This window comes from Perna viridis, chromosome 2 (assembly GCF_037379345.1).
Source record: "Perna viridis isolate PV_CMFRI_1.1 ecotype Kerala chromosome 2, ASM3737934v1, whole genome shotgun sequence".
NCBI lineage: Eukaryota > Metazoa > Mollusca > Bivalvia > Mytilida > Mytilidae > Perna > Perna viridis.
In genome coordinates, this window is record NC_142446.1 from 46,566,388 (window position 1) to 46,584,973 (window position 18,586).

Consider the following 18,586-nt stretch of genomic DNA (forward strand, 5'->3'; position numbering starts at 1 on the left):
CAACCCCTTAAAGTTGGAATTATATGATCTAACATTTTTTATAGGCATAGACGAAACGTTGACATGATATATGTATAAACAAGCAATATCCTGTATGATTAATCCATTTTTCTGACTAGGTTTATTTAATTCAGTACAGATGAAAGATCATGTAGTAAAAAAGACACATATGAACTTTTTATCGCTGAAATGTATTCAATACGCTTAATTGCATCGATTTAGGATAGAGAAAAAAAATCTAATAAATGGGTGAAATGTATTTCATTTCTTAAAATAAAACCGTTGGGGTCAAAAACACTCCTCTACATTACCAGTGCTTTCTATATATGCTCTGTACAATAAGCCACCGGTGACATCCCATCCCAAAAATATAAAGGATGAGTCAATATATTGCATCAGCGGCATTGTACTACAGACGACGCAAGAAAACGAGATGTACTGTGCTATATACTTGTTATACATGAAATTTTCTCCTGTAAATCAGTGATGCACGATCGACATTTTTTTCAAATTCACAGTGATAATTTTTATGAAATACGAACTCATTCCCTTACTGCTCCAACCGGGGGGATGACCTGTTGCGTCGACAGAAAGGCTTGTGGTGTCATATAGGGACGAGTTCACATCTCATAATCTTAACAATTAGTACAAAACGACCGAATTGATGAAGTCTATACGGTAGTCAAATAGAAAAGTAAAAACAAATGAAAGTCCAAATAACAAATGACAATCCGAGGGCAAAAAAATAAACGGTAAGTTGGAAACCACCGCAATGGTTTTGACTGGCATTTCCAACGAGTTAAACCAGGTTTTATAGCGTGCTAAACCTCCCGCTTCCATTAACGTTTTTTTTCTGGTGTAATGCAATACAAACAGGCAGCGCAGAATTACCGTGGGCAAAATTGGTCGAATCAGTAATCAAAATTGTATAACAGATAAATCGGTGATATAATGAAATCAATCATTTTTAATCTTTTTGTATGAAACATTTCAGCAATAAATTGTTCCGCTAATTTTTTTCGGTGTATTAGCCACCACTAACCTGTACTTACATTAAATATCACATGAAACAGCGGGACAAGATGTTACTGATGCAATTGATTCAAGCAAACAATGCATCTGTATTATATCTAAAGTACAGCAAATCGTGTAAGTCTGACTGCAACAACAATCGCTTTGATTTATTGTCATCATGAAAGAAACCGTACTTCATGTCATTTGATTACCAAGACATATGGCGGTTAGAGTTGTACAACCTATTTGTTGTTACGTGTTACGCTAGTATTATCAAAATGATTTCTTTATCTAGCAACCCTCTTACATCTAAATGGAAAATATTATCCTTTCAATATACTCTTTAAATACGAGTCTATGTAAGGAGCATGCACTTTGTGAAATATGGCCAGATAACACAATCATCACTATGGCATAGTTATATCACTGTTTGCACTAATAGAACTAAGGTTTCATGAAAGAGCCAAACAGCCAAATTGGGCAACATTCGACTGGACAATGTCCTGATTTATTCAGATAGGTAAGAACCAGATTTAGTACTCAGTCTGGAACCCTTATGAATACAAAAATTCGGTCAACTCTTTATTTTTTATGCTTGCTTCAGATTTTATCATTTTTGCGTGACTTGTACGAACACTCTGCTCACTGCTGCATTTAGATTTGCTTTAAAGGCCGATAGAAGTTAAAAAACGCGTTATAAATGGGATTCTTGACGGTCTGTGGTTTGCGTTATGGATGCCCGTCTGCGTAAATGTGCATTTCTTGTAGTTGTATTTACACGAACTGTAATAAACTGTCGGGACTTTAATTATATGTCTCCGTCTATTTGTATTTGGCGTTACTACTGACAATGAAGTCGAAGTTATGCCTTTTTTATGTCTGGTTTAAAGGAAGAATATTTACTCCATTTATATCTTACACTCTTTAAGTACCAGTCCATTTGGAGGCGGTTCATGCATTTATCATAAACCCACCGAATTCACTTTTATTTCTGAATCATAACCGGTCCAGTATTAGTTTGTTATTTCGTTGTTGCACTTTTGAGATAAAAATTAAATAGATTTTGCATGGAATTGGGGCTTTCCAAGAATTGGGGCTTTCCAAGAATTGGGGCTTTCCAAGAATAATTATTCTTGATTTGGTTTTGATTTGGTTGTTTTTTAGTGATGAGAGAATGTTTTGTTTTGTTTTGTTTTGGTTTTTTTGTTTGTTTTTGTTTTTGTTTTTTTTTTATGATACAGATCTAAATACAGAAAGGAATATCATTACGTAGAAATATAGTATATGTAGAACGATCAAAAGCATTGTTTATTTGGTGGGTATTTCTACATCCATGAATCACCAATACTATAGGCATTGTCTGTATTTTATATGGACTGGTTCTTAATGGATATGGTAAAAAAAAATAATTCTAAGATGACGTGCTTCAAAGCTCTTTAGACCACAGTCATGGTAAAAAATGATAAAAAAAGGATCAACTTTTCGCGGAACACATAGGCTGCGTCAAAAAAATATGAAGAAACTAGTCATATTAGAATCGAAATAAATCACGAAAACTCCATTTTATCATTGTTTTACCACAGACTAACCATTTACGTCGTTATTTATCCCCTCGCCATCGCTCGGGGTAAAACAGTGCGACATAAATGGCAGTCCCTGGTAAAACAACGATGAAATGGAGTTTCCGTGGTTTATTTCTTAAAAATATGAAAGTGTGGATCGATTTGGCGTTACAATTACAGACTATGTATGTTTGTATATTGTTTGGATATTTAATGTATATATAAAACAAATTGTATATTTAGGACTTGATTTATCTGTATGTCAGTATAATACCGATACTTGCAATAATTGTATGATTTGCATTTTTTTTCAGTCGGTAATTTGTAAAACCTTACTAACTTGATACCCCCAATCACTCATTTGATAACAAGCACCTTAAAAATTCCGACCTTAAAATTAATTCGGATCAAAATCTAAAATGGGAGGTGCATAAGGGAAATATGCAATAAAGATTCTGTGAACCTTCCATTTACGTTCAGTAGTGTAGGACTAAAGTAAAATAGGATAAGATTAAAGATAAATATGTTAATAATAACTCTAATTGGAAAAATAAGAACTGGAAAATGAACGAAGTCAATATTTCTAGGATAGAAAGTATATACGCGTTTGACTTCGTAACTTTGTTACAGATTTAAGCACAGATATGATTGGTGTTACACAAACTATTATTAAGGGCCTTCCCTACTAGTTGGACTTTAAAGTCCCTTTTTTGTTGTGTGTGTTTATTTCCAGAAAGGTTTGTTTGCAATCAATGAGACTATCATCAAAGATATACACAATCCACACCTAATTCATCTTAATCATAAATTTTCAATACATGAAACATTTGGTGTACGTGTTACGGTGAATTGTTTATATTTATAACGTTACCGCTTTTGTAATGTTAAAATACGTATTTTTTAAGTTTATGTTTTTACAATACACGCACACCAATATGTTACCAAACGAACATTCAAAGTAAGTACGTTTTTAAGATGGTCACTGCTTCATCGCCCACATTATCTGAAAAAAAAGAGAAAATTACTTAGTATCATCCAACCCAAGAAAAATATATATAAAAAAAAAAGACATTCTCTTTAAAGCATTGTTGATTGAGTATTTGGTTTCTTGACCATCAATCTCCTGTTCTGTCGCCCTAAGCATCCTCGACTTTCTGCGACAGTTGAGTCTAATTCATTTCCCTTGTTATAATCTATTGGTAATTATCACATATGTATCTATTGATGGTGGCAACTAGGGTACTAGCAATTATTGGATGACAATTTGTTATGATTAGGATTCTGGACGCTGTCAATCGAGATGCGTTGACACATCTGATTGGCTAAAAGTTGATTGTTCAATCAAATCGATTTGAAAAAATCCTTTTACAGGGAAATATGTTGGGTTAAATTTTAGCTGGCGATGTGGTTGTATCATTGATCTGTTAAACGGTGATAGAATACGTTCACTCAATGTTCTCAGGATTTAATTAGCGGATCACACATAAACTATGGAGTTACGATACTAAGTTTTTTGAGTAAGTTCAACAAATTTATATATTTATATATGTTTTATATATTTTGTTCCTTCCAACTTAGACCGATATATGTTTGACTACAAACGAATGTTTCAAATTTCTGTATATGTTTGGTTTTGACGATATAATTCTCACTTCCATCTTCATTATTACAGTATTTTTCACATTTCATTCAAAGCTTTAAACAAGTATGGCGAGCTGAAAAAAACAAACAAAAAAAAAAAAAAAAACGGTAATATTATCAACCGTTAGAAAAAAACTGTTTAAAAAGTAATTACAAAACAAGAAGGAGCAAGATTGAAGACAATACGGGAAATCAAAATACAACGGACAAAGAAAAAATCGCACTCTATACACAAACTAAAAACAGAAAAAAGCAACACAAACTCCATTTAAAACCATGGGTGACTCAGGCGCCCCGTAAAGGTGAGCAAATATTTTAATATACGGTAGTTCAATCTATAAATGTTTGGTATTCGTTAAAAAAAAACTATTTTATGCAGCACAATAAACTTGTAAATTGTAGTTTATAAAGTCATTTTCTTTTCAAATGTGAATTGTAAAACCGATAGGCCACGTATCTAATGCGCTTTATGAAATTCGTCTCAGTATCTATACCGATTGATTGATTGTTATACTGATTAGCAAATATTATACATGTATGCATTCCAGTAGGAAACGTACTGGTATGATAAACATAGCTTACATTAAACCTGCGAAACCTGGTTTGCTTGTTTTTGGTGTGTAAATTTGCAAATATAGGCACACCATTAACGATATAAGAAAAACTGTTTAATAAGACACTGAAATACGTTATAAAGAGTATTGACTACACCTTTTTCGTCGATAGCTTATATTATATGCCAACATTCACCCTCTTCTCTCTATATACTTTCCTAAGAGTAATACGTCCATCCAATTATGCCATGTTTGTAATTTGGAAATTTCGACAACACACACACACATTTGACTTCACATGAAATCTATTTACGATGTTTCAGTTAACAAGAAAAATATTTTTAATAATTTTTTATACTTTCTTTTATGATATTTTATTCATTACCAATTTTGACACTGGGATTTAATACACAATTTTACCGAAATTGCACTTTGTATGTATCCTTTATGTTGCAGCCAATTGAATGAATATGCCATATATGGAATAAAGCTTTTAGCGTATTCACGTGTAAATGTATGATATGAACAAGGATACTTAATTCAGAACTGTCGTTTCATATATTTTAGTCGCCATTTCTTGCACGTAAGAAAGTTAAGTGGGGGTTTATTAAGTTGATTTACTATTCCCTCCTGGGTTTTTTGACGTTAACGAATAAATAATACTATATTGGATACTTTCTTGTTACTTCCAATGCCTCGTAATTTACTAGGATTTTATGAGATTATTACGACATAAAACTGATGTACTAATAGGCATTCCGAGGGCTTCATCAGCTTGGTAATTTATAGGTGCAGGATGAAACTGGATTCTATTAATAAACTGGATGACGCCAAATAGAATTTTTTATCATTCATTGAAAAGTCAAATGTATACTTAACCCATTTATATTTATAGAACTCAAAGTGTCTATTTATTATACTTTCTTCTGGGTTGCTAGCCGCAAATTTGACAATTCTAACATCGTTGGGACTTTTTCAGCTTTTTCAGACCTTTCTATGCTAAGTTTATCAATTTGATCCGATGGAGCAGTGTAGCGAATAGAGTCGTCACATTCTGAGACGTTTATATATATTTCTAAGTTGACAAACTTAATTCAGCAATAATAAGGAGAATGTAACATTGTGGTAGCAGTTCTGACAATTAACAGCGATGTTTTCAATGCAGCAGGTAAAATTACAGCTGACAATCGCATACATTATCTACAGTTGAACTGATCATAAAACTTTTGCCACGATAGTCCGATTTGTCGCCAAAGAAAATTCATGGGCTTATTTGAAAACTAACATACTATTTAAATATACTCTATCACACAATAGCTTGTTTGAGCTACGGTATTATGTAAAAATGAAAATAACGGGTAATATAAAACAAACTTCTAAAATTCTGGAAATTCCCCTTATAACGATTTAATAGTAATTGTTACCCCAAAAAGAAAATTTAAACACCTCAATTGATCAGATATGCATGTTGGATACATCATTATCATAATTATGAATGCCTAAAATGTGAGTATTACATTGTCAGTATACTGTAAATGAGAATTTTGTTTGATACTGAAAAATTCTTTCTTGGAAAATAGTTTTTCGTGGTTTATTTATGTAGAAATTAAATTATCTATCGAATGACACCATATTGCCTCAACAAGGCATAAAAATGCTTCAGTGTATTTTTTTTTTTTTTGCGAAAAAATGATTCGTAAATAGGAGGTATAAAGATTCTATTAGCTTAAAATCATGTTTTGGTTAATGCGTGGGGAGATGTGTGCATGGTGGTTATCTCAGCCCAAGTACTGCAGGTTACTTAACTGACATTAACTAAAGTTGCGGCGAAGTAATTAACATGCTTTTGACTTAAGTGTACGAAACAGTGGATCAGTTCCGTATGACAATAAATCTGCAGTAACCATGATCCCGAATTAACATGCTTCGCAAATGACTATAGTGTACGAAACAGTGGATCAGTTCCCTATGACAATAAATCTGCAGTATTACTAACCATGATCTTGGATTTTTGCTAAGAATAGAAAAACCAAATGAAATACAATTACTGAACTTGTCAGATACTATAAGTGACACGAAAGCCACTCATATCAAGGCAAAATTGAGATACAGCATGGATAATCCACAGTAAAATAACAAGACTTTTGGAATTTCATAAAACCCGGTGTTGAATATGCCATCTCAAATTCAAATAAATACCTCAATATACGTGCAGTTTTATTGATCTCACTGGAACATAAACAGGTATTGCTTTCGCGTAATTAAAAAAAATTAATTATTAGTCAAACTTTTACAAAAACAATTCTTGGAATTGAGACCGAATAATTAACTGGTCTGTATTTGACTTGTGATGATCTGTTCACTGCAATATTTTTTGTGTGTTTTTTGTTTTATTTTTTTTATATAACACATTGATTGATAATTTTTTTTAAAGGGTAAACAACACTTGTATCGGTGTGTGTGTATGACCTCATTAATGGTATTTGCGTTACGGTAGCTTATACAATGAAAATATTTAAATCGAATCCCTTTGGGATTGAATTACTTAGTTTAAGCAGTTTACAAAGGTTTAACTTGAATGCCTTGTAGTTGATGTGAATGGATTTCAGAAGATGTCTGGTTTTGACATATTTTGTTTTATTCAGGGTTTTGTTCAGACAGATTTCTTTGTGACGTAGCATACGATGTTGGTGTCATTTTTGGTAACGTCGAAAGCGGCAAAATTTGACGTCTTTTTTGTATTGCGACGTACATCGTCCTATAATTGTTACATGTAAAAAGAAGTGTGCTTTTTTAATTTTTTACATAAAATAACACACACGACATGTTTTATTATTTAATTATCCGATTCGATATTGATTTTTCGTACGTTTTGGTCAATTGAAATGATCAGATTACATTCTGATATGGTAAATAGTTCGGGATCAACCATTTAAAAGTGATTTGAAGGAAATTTGATCCCATGAGAAAAAAGTTCGCAATTATGAAACCAAATTTCGTGATGCGCTAAAAACAAACGTAAAACACCCTCACTAAAACAGAAAGCTGACAAACCTACAAGCACAAAAGTCAGTAGCACCCCCGGAGATCATATTGTGAAAGCGTAAAAAGTGAATCTCTCCTGTTTGGTTTTATATCTCTAATGTAGATGTATGTTGATATTTCCGAATACATGTACTCGTTTCGTAATTTTATAAGGTCTGTTGCTAAACCTTTCGAGAAAACAAAAACTTTGACAAATCTTCCTCTTTGAGAAAATTTGAGTGCGAAATCTCCCGCTTTTATTATACGACGAAAAAAAACTTGCGGTCGTATAATGTTATGGCATTGTCGTCGTCCGCGTCGTCGTTGTGGTTGACGAATTGTCCTCAAATGTTGATATGATTTTACCAACAACTAAAAAGATTCCTATTTAATTTGGACTTTGCTGCCCCTGCCGCTTTAGAAAAAGCGGCCAAAAAGGGTAAAACTACGTATTTGTTTTAAAAACCCATCTAGATTGTTTTTTTTTTCGATTTTAAATATTCTATTTTTAATGTGTTCTTTATTTAATTCGGCTAAACAAATGTACAGCAGCTTTTTATGTGTTTTGGACCTTTTCAAGTTATAGGGGGTCAAAGTTGGACAAACATTTTCATAACTTTTTTTGGTCCGATTTTGAATTTTTTTTATTTCATCGGGTTCTACAATGGATTCCTCAATAATAAAACTGCCTGTATTTTTCAATCCGATTTCGGATATCTCTTATGGTTTTCGAGTTATAAGGGGTCAAAAAGGCAACACCAGAAAAAAATCATTTTTTGCTTTGTTTTTTCGTCCGATTTGAAAAAAAAAATTTTTTTTTAAATATTTTTATTCATTACGTCCACAGTCGTAAAAATTTAATGTGGTATCGTAACTTTTCAATACTATTTATTGTTTTTGAAATTGAAATTAAAAGAGTTTTTACGTCGCAAAACAGAACGTTACTTTGGAAACAATTCGTTCGAATTCCGCATGGTGTACGCCTGAATAAATAAAATATACAAATTTTAGATGTTGTGACATTTTGGTTAGACACGGACAAAATGCTGCGCTTAGATACTTGTTCAGCCAAGTACCATTGTTTTTAAAATATACTATATGCATCATATATACATGTAAAATTCAAAATTTCACAATTATTAGTTCACTCAAAGCTAACGAAAAAAGCTTTTGATAAAGACTGGGTAGCACGCAACGTAAAGAAAACGTCACAAAAAGACAACGTGACTTCACAACATACGTGCGTATTTTTCAATTATTAAACAATAAAACTAATTATTTTTTAGAATAAACATGATATTCTGAATATTTATACAATCCTTTAAGTGCGAATATACTTTGGTAAAAATACTATTCGTTGTTATATTTTACAACGATAAGCAAGAAAGTAGCCAATGGCCAACGTCGAAAAAATTAAGATTTGTGACGTAATTGAAATACGGACAAAAAGGCTTATGACAAAAAGACTGATTGAACATTTTATATATATTTTCATTGGGGTTATGTAATAAATTGTCAATATAGTTAATAAAAGTCCCGATTATAAAAAGCTATCCGCCTAACTTAAAAAAAAATGTCTAAAATTTTGTCTTCAAATCGTTTCTTTCCATTTTTACAATGTCCACATCAAAGGGGAGACATTTGTGATATTGTAATACGCTTTGAACTTATCATTACGCCCTGAAAAAAATATGACATCGTCTGCAGCACAAACTGGTCTTTCAAAAAAAGTTGGTTTTCTCAAAATACGCCATGAAACATATTAGATATATTGGTGAAATGGGAAGCAAGCATTTCTTAATGTTACCCGTCCACATATGAAAATGGACGTTCTTGTGATCGAATAATGCTTTCCCCCCAAAATTAACGGGATCTTTCAAAGATTTATGATTGTAATTCTAAAACAGAAAACATTTTCGCACATTTTAATATCTATATTGCCTTTGATAACTCCACACTATAATAATAATATTTAGGTTTTCGTAACCAGCCCCGGTTCAATCGAATGTGACACCAACAACCTACGCAACGTCTGTATGAATTTCGCAATTTAATAAGATTGATTGATTGTTGGGGTTTAACGTCCGAGCAGCAATATTTCAGCTATATTCAGACGATGAACATGAAACGGATGATAAAATGAACATGAAATGATGATGAAATGAAAAACGGGATGGGACACAAGGACAGTAGGGTCGACAAATTTTGATTGCCACTAGAAAAAGGGAGGGATGGGTAAGGTCGGGCAATTTAGCCTCCTGTGGCGGAGCGCAAAGGTACCTACTCCTATCGAATACCATAGCAGGGTTCTTTAACGTGCGAGGAACGTGGCATCTTTCCCAACACGGTGCACCACTATGGTTTGCGGTCAGGTTTTCCGTATTATAGCCTGACAACCCCAGCATGTAACATGCCAGGGGTACCCCATTCCACCACCTGGGGCACACATCCCAGTTGCTCTGTGGGCAGAGCGCCTAGCCCCCGGCTAGGTTTCTGAGCACTATTTAGTCGCCTTTTACGACAAGCTTAGCGCTGCTGCAGGCCTATTCTTTTGACACCCGGACCTGCACGGGGCCGCAATTTAATAAGTGAAACACGACAATATTGTGCTTCCATTAAAACAAGTGTTTTATATATCACATGTTTATACTGACATCGTTCTATTTGAGCAAACAAAATGCATGCGATCACTGAAAGTATACATGTATAAGACTTTGGATCCGCCTATACTTTCCTTTCCTTTTTTATCGTAGCATCACTAGTGGGGGAAAATTTTATAAACACGTTTTAAATAATTAAACTTTTTTAACTTGATAAATACTGCAGTCTAAAGACAATAACAGTATACTGACCTAGATATAAAGACGGTTTGCAAATTTAACCTTGCCACAAATCGAAAAAAAAGCTCTCGGTGATCTTCGCATTTGACATCGAATCTAAGCCTCATCCGTATATCGTTTTAGTCAATACTCTTTTAAAGACATTCTTTCCAACGTTTAGCTTGAATGAAATAGAATCGAATTTAAATTGAATTGCATGATAAATGAAAATTACAATCTCATGTATTCAAGTGCAAGGCCGTGTATAGTGCCATCTAAATATGAAAACATGTTATTTACTGACAAATAGATCAGTATTTGTATCGTTAATTTTGGTCTTATTTCATGATCAATTTTTATACTCAACATCAACGTTAATGATTCACCGATTCAGACTTGTACTTGAATTTATGCATAATATTCTCTTTTTGTTGTTTTGTAATTACTTTTTAAAACTTTTTTTGTTGTACTATAAATAATATCAATTAACTCAGATGAGGCTTTAAAGGCCTATCCGCTTTTGCATAAAACAACAATATATATATATATACAAACGTCTCAGAGTATGACGACTCTATTCGTTTCACTGCTCCATCGGATCAAATTGATACAGTGAAGATAATAGAAACTTATAGAAGGGTCTGAAAAATTCCCAACGATATTAGAACTGTCGAATTTGCGAAGCAAATTTTTGGTCGTTCCCTCCGTGGGATTCGAACTCGTACCGCTGTGACATCTATGGCAACACCACCTGCACAAAGTTCAGCGCCCTAGACCACTCCGCCAGCTAGGCTATGTAAAATAAAGCTTTAGCTGGCCGAGTCATTCCTCCTCGTAGGATTAATCTAGGGCTCTAACTTAGAACATGATGTATGGTAGTACGGGACAGTTCATCTAGGTGTTTGTAGGATAGAGGAACAAATTAATGATGCTTGTCACAACAAATCAATATAATGCAAACGTCTCAGAATGTGACGACTCTGTTCCTCTATCCTACATAATAACACCTAGATGAACTGTCCCGTACTACCATACATCGTGTACTAAGTTACAGCCCTAGATTAATTTTTCAGACCTATATATATATGTATAAGGGTCTTAAAAGTTCCCAACGATGTAAGAACTGTCAAATTTGCAAAGCCAATTTTTAATTGTCCCCCACAGGACTTAAACTCGTACCGCTGTGACATCTATGGTAACACCGCTTGCACATAGTTCAGCGCCTAGACCACTCGGCCATAGCTTTCGCTGGCCGAGTCATTCCTCCTCGTAGGATAAATTAGGGTTGTAACTAAGTACACGTTGTATCGTAGTACGGACTAATTATCTCATTTATATATATACATATATATCAAATGACTTAGTCATTGTGTTACATGTACCAGCAGCACGGTTTATGAATTAATTTGTTCAGATTATAAAATTAAAATATTTGTATTAACACTCTGAATTAAAAACAAAATTGACACCGAGGTCATTTGCAGTCAACAGTAGTCACTATAAATTTCACGCACCTGTCCACTGTCAGGGGATGTTGGTTGTGCCATTATATTACTGAATAGTTGATTTAGAAGAATTGTCACTCTTCTGTAATGTTACCGTGAATTTTATTACGTTTGTTGTCGGTGCCTTTTAGAGCTTACTTAAAGTTGTGTTTACACTTGTTGGAAACCTTCCGGTGATATCTGAATGTATTTATTATTTACACTGGTGCATTTGTTTCACCATATCCGATTTTTTTTTCTATGATACATCATTATAAATTACCATGATATGTCGCTATTAGGTTCCGGTTTGATTTTTTGGGCCTCTGCAGTAGAAAAAAAGACATTACCTCCCTCTGTCCGGAAATGTAAACGATCTTAGCAATATAAATGCGAAGGTTGTACAGATTTGATTATTTTACCGTAAATACACAACTATTTTATACTCTTGTTACTTACAGCTCTTTCTATTTGAATAAAATGTCTGTAAAATGTGATACACCTGAAAATCTACATAGTTCTTACTTTACAGGTCAATATGATAAAATGTATCATTATTCATTCCAATCTGTCTGCTCTTAGGAGATAATACACATTGAAAATCTAATAGTTTCTATTGTATTTTAGTCTCATTTACAGAGTTATCTCCCTTAATTTTGAATTCTACAGTACATTTTCCTATGAACAAGGGTTATATGAAAAACCACACGTTACTATCTGTGTATTATGACATTTTAAACACAATATCAAAAATAAAAAATATGTAGAGTTTCCAACCATGAATCATATGTTCCATAATTCTTATGTGTACTGCTACTAAAACTGTTGGAGCAAGAATAGGAAGTGACTGTGCATTCACCTTTCTAACATCAAAGGAATAATGTTTTAAATTATGTCCAGAGGGAATATTTATTATTATTATTTTCAGAATTTATTTTCACAGCAAAACAAATTTTAAATGTCGTTTACTTTAATATCGGAGGTCCGATTGCGCAAGGCTCACCAAGACCCTTATCAATCAAAAACATTCTAACTTCACACAATTATCTATTTTGCTTTATACTTTTATTAAAATAAATTTTGTTCGTTAGTTGAATCATTTTAAACTGTGGTCAGCAAGTTAAAGGGTTTCGCTGGAAACGTAATTTGCCAGTTGAATGACAATGGCCAAGTACTCGGATCAATCTATTTCTATTTGCGAAAAAAAGTCATAAAATGGCAGGTGCTATATATAGAAAAAATACTAGCCTTTTACGCGTCACAACCTAGAAATACAGCAAATTATATAAGGAGTTTAAGGATCGTTTCCTGCTTTGTATGACGCACTGTATTCATGTTAGGATCCTCTAAAAGGAATCGTTAGTGTATCTTTTTACGTTCCGTTCATTATTCAATAGCAAATGTAGCAAATGGTAATTAAAATAAATATTCAAACAAGTTATTTAGTTCATTTTCTTATTTTTTACTCAAATTTGTGTGATTTATTTCAAGTTTTGTGCAGTCCGAGTTGAAATATGAAGGATTATGGATTGGTAGTAACTTTTTTACCCAACCAAATTTCAATTTATCATGGGATGTAATTTGATAGGATAACTTTATTTTACAAAACTGATAAAAAAAAACATATATTATTGGAATGATTTTGTTGCTGTATGGGCATTATAAATAGATATATGTACCAGATGCTCGATTTTAATGTCATTTTCATCTTAATCCAGACACCAGGATAATGTTTCGTTTGTGTCATACGGATAACGTCATTGACAAAATACGAAGAAATCGTTAGCAAATTAGCATGCAATTAGCCAAATATAGGAGAAAATGGATTATTTACGTTTCCCGTAAGATTAACCTTATTAATATATGTACACTAGGAGAATTTATATTCATTCTTTCTAGAACATTATTAAAGCGAGTCAATGATCAGAGTATAATTAAGCTTCCGAAACGAAGTTTGGCAATCTATTTTGCCTTCTCTCTCTCCGTTTCTTGTTGTTTTCGTTGTTCTTCTGTCTGCCATAGCAAATGTGTTGGCAATATATTTCATGTTAAGGCTTAATGTGGTGCAATCGCGCATAATTTTCTCGATCCTAACTTCTTGTAAAGTGTTAGGGTCACAAAAGACACAGACATAATAATTAAGGGTAGTTAATATTATATGATGTCAATATTAACAGTACGGATCACCATCCATTAATCGGAGAATATTCTTAATTCTAGTGACCATAAGAATCCATTAACATAATGCAGATCGTGGTTCGAAGGGGTTTCTTTTGACTTGGATACAAAGTATTGACTTGACGTGTATGAAAAATCAAATGCAGCGTTTTAAATGTAGAGTACCATTATAAAAGTTATCAGTTATTGTAACGCCTGGTTCTTTATTTCTAGTAATAGAAATTTACAGAACTCGTAATTGCTGGAAATGCTATGTGGTAATTGTAAGAAAACAATTACATGTTTTTACATTTGAACGACGTTGAAAACATTCTTCATTTAGTCCAAGAAAATCAATTTAACCATGTTTAGTACGACCAAACAGGGAAAATAGACACACAACTAAGAGCATGAAATAGCTCACACATGATACAAAGGTAAATGAGCAAGCAACACGGACTAATTAAGTACCCTTCCATAAAAAATTTAGACACTGCCTATGGTAAAGTGATTCGTGGTGTAGAAAAAATCATGGATCAAACGGTATTTTTTCCGGTCTACATATGACGTTTGAGAAAACTGAACTTTAATCTCCCACTAAAATCTACCAAATCAAGAACGATAACTCTTGCAAAGTGCTTAGTTCATGTACAATCTATATAAATTTTATCTCGAAAGCGCATCCCTCAAATGAAAAACTTAAAATGGCTATTGGATTTGCTAATGGCAAATGAACAAGAAATAAAAGTAAATTCGGTGGGTTTTTGACATGCATGAATCACCTCCTGTCTGATTTTTATAAAGACTGCTAATTAATAACTTGAAACTTGGAACATGGATCAGAAGCACCGTGATAGGGTAATCGTCCTATGCATTTCTGGAAACACCCGCAAAATGTCACGTCTGGGGTGGATGAAACATGAAAAGGGCTTAAATAAAGTAAAAACCATAAAAAATAAAGTTTGCCGATTATGAATAACTGAAAATGATTTCAAATTTTTTGAAATGGATTAATATAATAAAGAAAATTAGATACGCACAAAACTGTACTTAGAAAAAACATGAGATACGTGTATAAGCATTTAATGTTCGGTGCTGTGTGCAATTTATTGAAAATGACGCAGGATTGCGTTGTAATATATTAATAATTACACGTGTTCATATTATTGTTTTTACATTTTACAGGAAGGTCTGATTTTTTACACTTTATATGATAACTGAAATGGATTCAAATGCGACAGAACAGGAATACACTCCAGATTACCTATTTTCACTCGCCCACTGGATGACGACATATCTACAACCGATTCTATGTGTTTTTGGATTTATAGGAAATTTTCTGTCTCTGATCGTCTTTTGCTCCAAGAAGATGAGACGGGTATCATCAAATATATACCTGGCTGCGTTATCAATGTCAAGCTGTTTGTTTCTTATCGCTCTACTATTGGTTTGGATGGAAATGGTCCAGGTTAGAATTATCAACGAAAATGTCTGGTGTCATATCATAATTTACGTAACCTATGTTTGTAGCTTCCTTAATGGTTGGTTCGTGGTATGTATCACTTTTGAGAACTATATAGTTACATTTCATTTAAAAATGGCAACATCCATCTGTTCTGTCCAGAAAGCAAAACTAGTAGTCCTGCTCTTAGTACTGTTTGCTCTTGCATTTTTCGATTTCTCGATCTGGACAACGACGGTAACAGATCATAAAGGCGTCCAACTGTGCACACATGCTGAAAAGTACAACGACGTTGTCAATATATATACGTACTTAGATGCAATCATAACATTGATTTTGCCAACGACTGTACTAGCCGTTTTGATCGGTGCCATAATTCTAAAATATTTGAGAAGGAGTGCCTTACATAGATATGGACAAGGAGAGGCACTTAGCAGGAAAGACAGATCATTAATGCACATAACAAGAGTTCTATTAGCAGTTGGTCTATCATATATGCTTCTTTTCATGCCAAGCTATGTCAATAAAATCCGATCCCTGATTACAGCATATGTTAGGGACGACAACTCTGTAAAGTTAAAAGACTTTCTTGTTAATCAAATAGTTCTTATGGTATCGTATATGTCGTTTTGCTCAAATTTTATTTTTTATTTAAAGTGGAGTAGAAATTTCAGAAAAGGACTGAAAAAAATATTTTGCTGTCACATCATTAATCCACGGTATTGTGATACGAAAAAAGACTACCGGAATGTACTAATTTCTGGTAAGAAAAATATGACGGTATCAAATGTGTAGATGATGACAAATGTTTGAATTTGTATTCGATTTGTAATAAATATTTTTTAAGTGAGCCTATAATTAATGTCCTAATTATATAAGCAGTATATAAAAGAATGGTTTTGTAATGTCCCAAGATATAAAATCATAAATTAAAAACTGCAGATGTTTCAAATTGATAAGTTAATAAAAGTCAACATTATAGCATGTGAACTAAAACTCAAGATACACTTCTATAACCTGGATAGAGTTACGACTTGCTTAGAGTCAGAGTCATGTGCGAATGAGATGACTCGCAGTTCTGTGGACTGTTGCTTCTGTAAGCTAGTACATTAACATTCAAGGTCAGTAGGTCGGGCTGCTATAATGCAGGATCTGTTCGATTGATCAATTTAAATCTTTTGATAACTTCAAGCACATCGTGTTCATCAGTACATAGCAATACAAAAATAAAATGAAGCATCAATACTATGTCAACTCAGTTTTTCATGATAACACCAGAGAAGCATATATAACCAAGAGCCATTTACAAAAAAAATTAAACTATCTTGTCTTATTTGTCAAAGAATGTAAAACTACAATCAATCAATCAATCAAACAATCAATCAATCAATCAATCATTTAATCAATACACTTTATCAATAGTTGTCTGTAACTCCTGTTTTAAAATAGCGGAGGCAACACATGGTCACATGGAGAGATCGTGACAGTGACACTGATAAATTAATAAACGGATATTCGGATCTATTTTAGTTACTTTTCCCTTATGTATTTTGATAATGACATTACTAAGGATTTGTCTTTTCTTCGGATTTCTGTTTCTATGGCTACATTAAGCTTCGAACTCAAACAATGCTGATGGTGTCTTTTTAGTATCTGTAACAAACCATAAATCATATTTGATTTTATCTAAGAATAGATAACGTAGTTCATCAGACCTAAGAAAAGAGCCATTTCCATCTAGTTTTATTTTCACATATCAAGCAAGCTAAATGCTGACACCATAAATGAAACTGCATTTGAATGAATAGTAAAATAATAAAATATTGCAAATAATGTGTAGGTTGCTATAACATATTTCCAATTAAATACAGATAAACAAAATATAAAATAACAAAACAAAAACAAAGCAAATAAAAGAAAACAAAACAAAGAAGAAAAACGTTGTTTTTGTACAAAATGTTCTATGAACAGAACCTTTTCCATTCTACTACTTAAAGACATGACTCTTAATTCTGTTGATTAATTAACCCAAGAGTGTTTTCATGGAAACAGAAAACACTTCTAATGTGGTGTAGACTTGTTCGGTACCTGTCGTTAGAAGCGAGAACCGGGATATTCAACATTATAATTTCACTTTTAAACTTACGAGCAGCTCAAGCTATATTATTTTAATCTGATTCCAAATATGCCCCGGATATTAGTCCGGAAATAAAAAGTTTTCCTCGGATGGCGAAAATATCTTAAACATGACGTAAACAAATGCACAACCTGACGTAACTGACGTAACTGACGGTATTGTAGAAATTCCAAATTATATGATTGCCTTTCCTATCGCAGTAAAACAATGCTTTGATCGGATCAATATATTTTGTCCATGGCAGTTCTTGAACGTCTGTCATTAAGTGGAACAGCGGACTCGGCTGTGAAATATGCGTTAGGACCATGGATGTTTTCCCGAACTTTTCCACGAATCGCATGGATCAGGCAAAAAGAGGAAGGAATGCACTGGAAACGAGTGTACATTTATAATGTAAAGAATTAACCCTAATATATTTCTATTACTGATTGGTGTTATTTATTTTATTTTATTGCTGCGGAACTTCCCTGTTTAAGCTGTTTGTGCGTTCTACCGAACTATTACTGGATCTCAGGAATGTTTTAAAGCATTTTAAAATATCATCATAGGTTGATAATACCTAATATCGACTAAAATACCGCAGTGATGCACCAAAACAAAGTTTTATGCTTTATTCCATGGCAACTGATCAAGGGGGGTACCGCGTCCATTCATATTTGTAAGTGATATTTACATATTAAATTGGGTTTGCAAAAATAAATAATATTTTTTAGTCATACAGATATTCATGTT

General features: G+C 33.1%; 2 protein-coding genes across 5 annotated transcripts in view; both read left to right on the top strand.

Moving 5' to 3' along the window:
- LOC148625374 (uncharacterized) overlaps window positions 1–18,586 on the top strand; it is a 342,046-nt gene that overhangs the window by 275,836 nt on the left and 47,624 nt on the right. The gene's annotated exons all lie outside the window — the stretch shown is intronic.
- LOC148625386 (uncharacterized) lies at window positions 1,448–16,575 on the top strand. Of its 3 annotated transcripts, none has more exons than XM_088568871.1 (2): window positions 1,448–1,534; window positions 15,441–16,575. In XM_088568871.1, exon 2 carries the CDS (start codon window positions 15,466–15,468, stop codon window positions 16,510–16,512), a length of 1,047 nt encoding a protein of 348 aa, XP_088424997.1. In that variant the 5' UTR covers window positions 1,448–1,534; window positions 15,441–15,465; the 3' UTR covers window positions 16,513–16,575. The 3 variants fall into 3 exon arrangements, with proteins under 3 accessions (XP_088424997.1, XP_088424995.1, XP_088424996.1); XM_088568869.1 differs by lacking the exon at window positions 1,448–1,534 and adding an exon at window positions 3,962–4,093; XM_088568870.1 differs by lacking the exon at window positions 1,448–1,534 and adding an exon at window positions 14,699–14,798.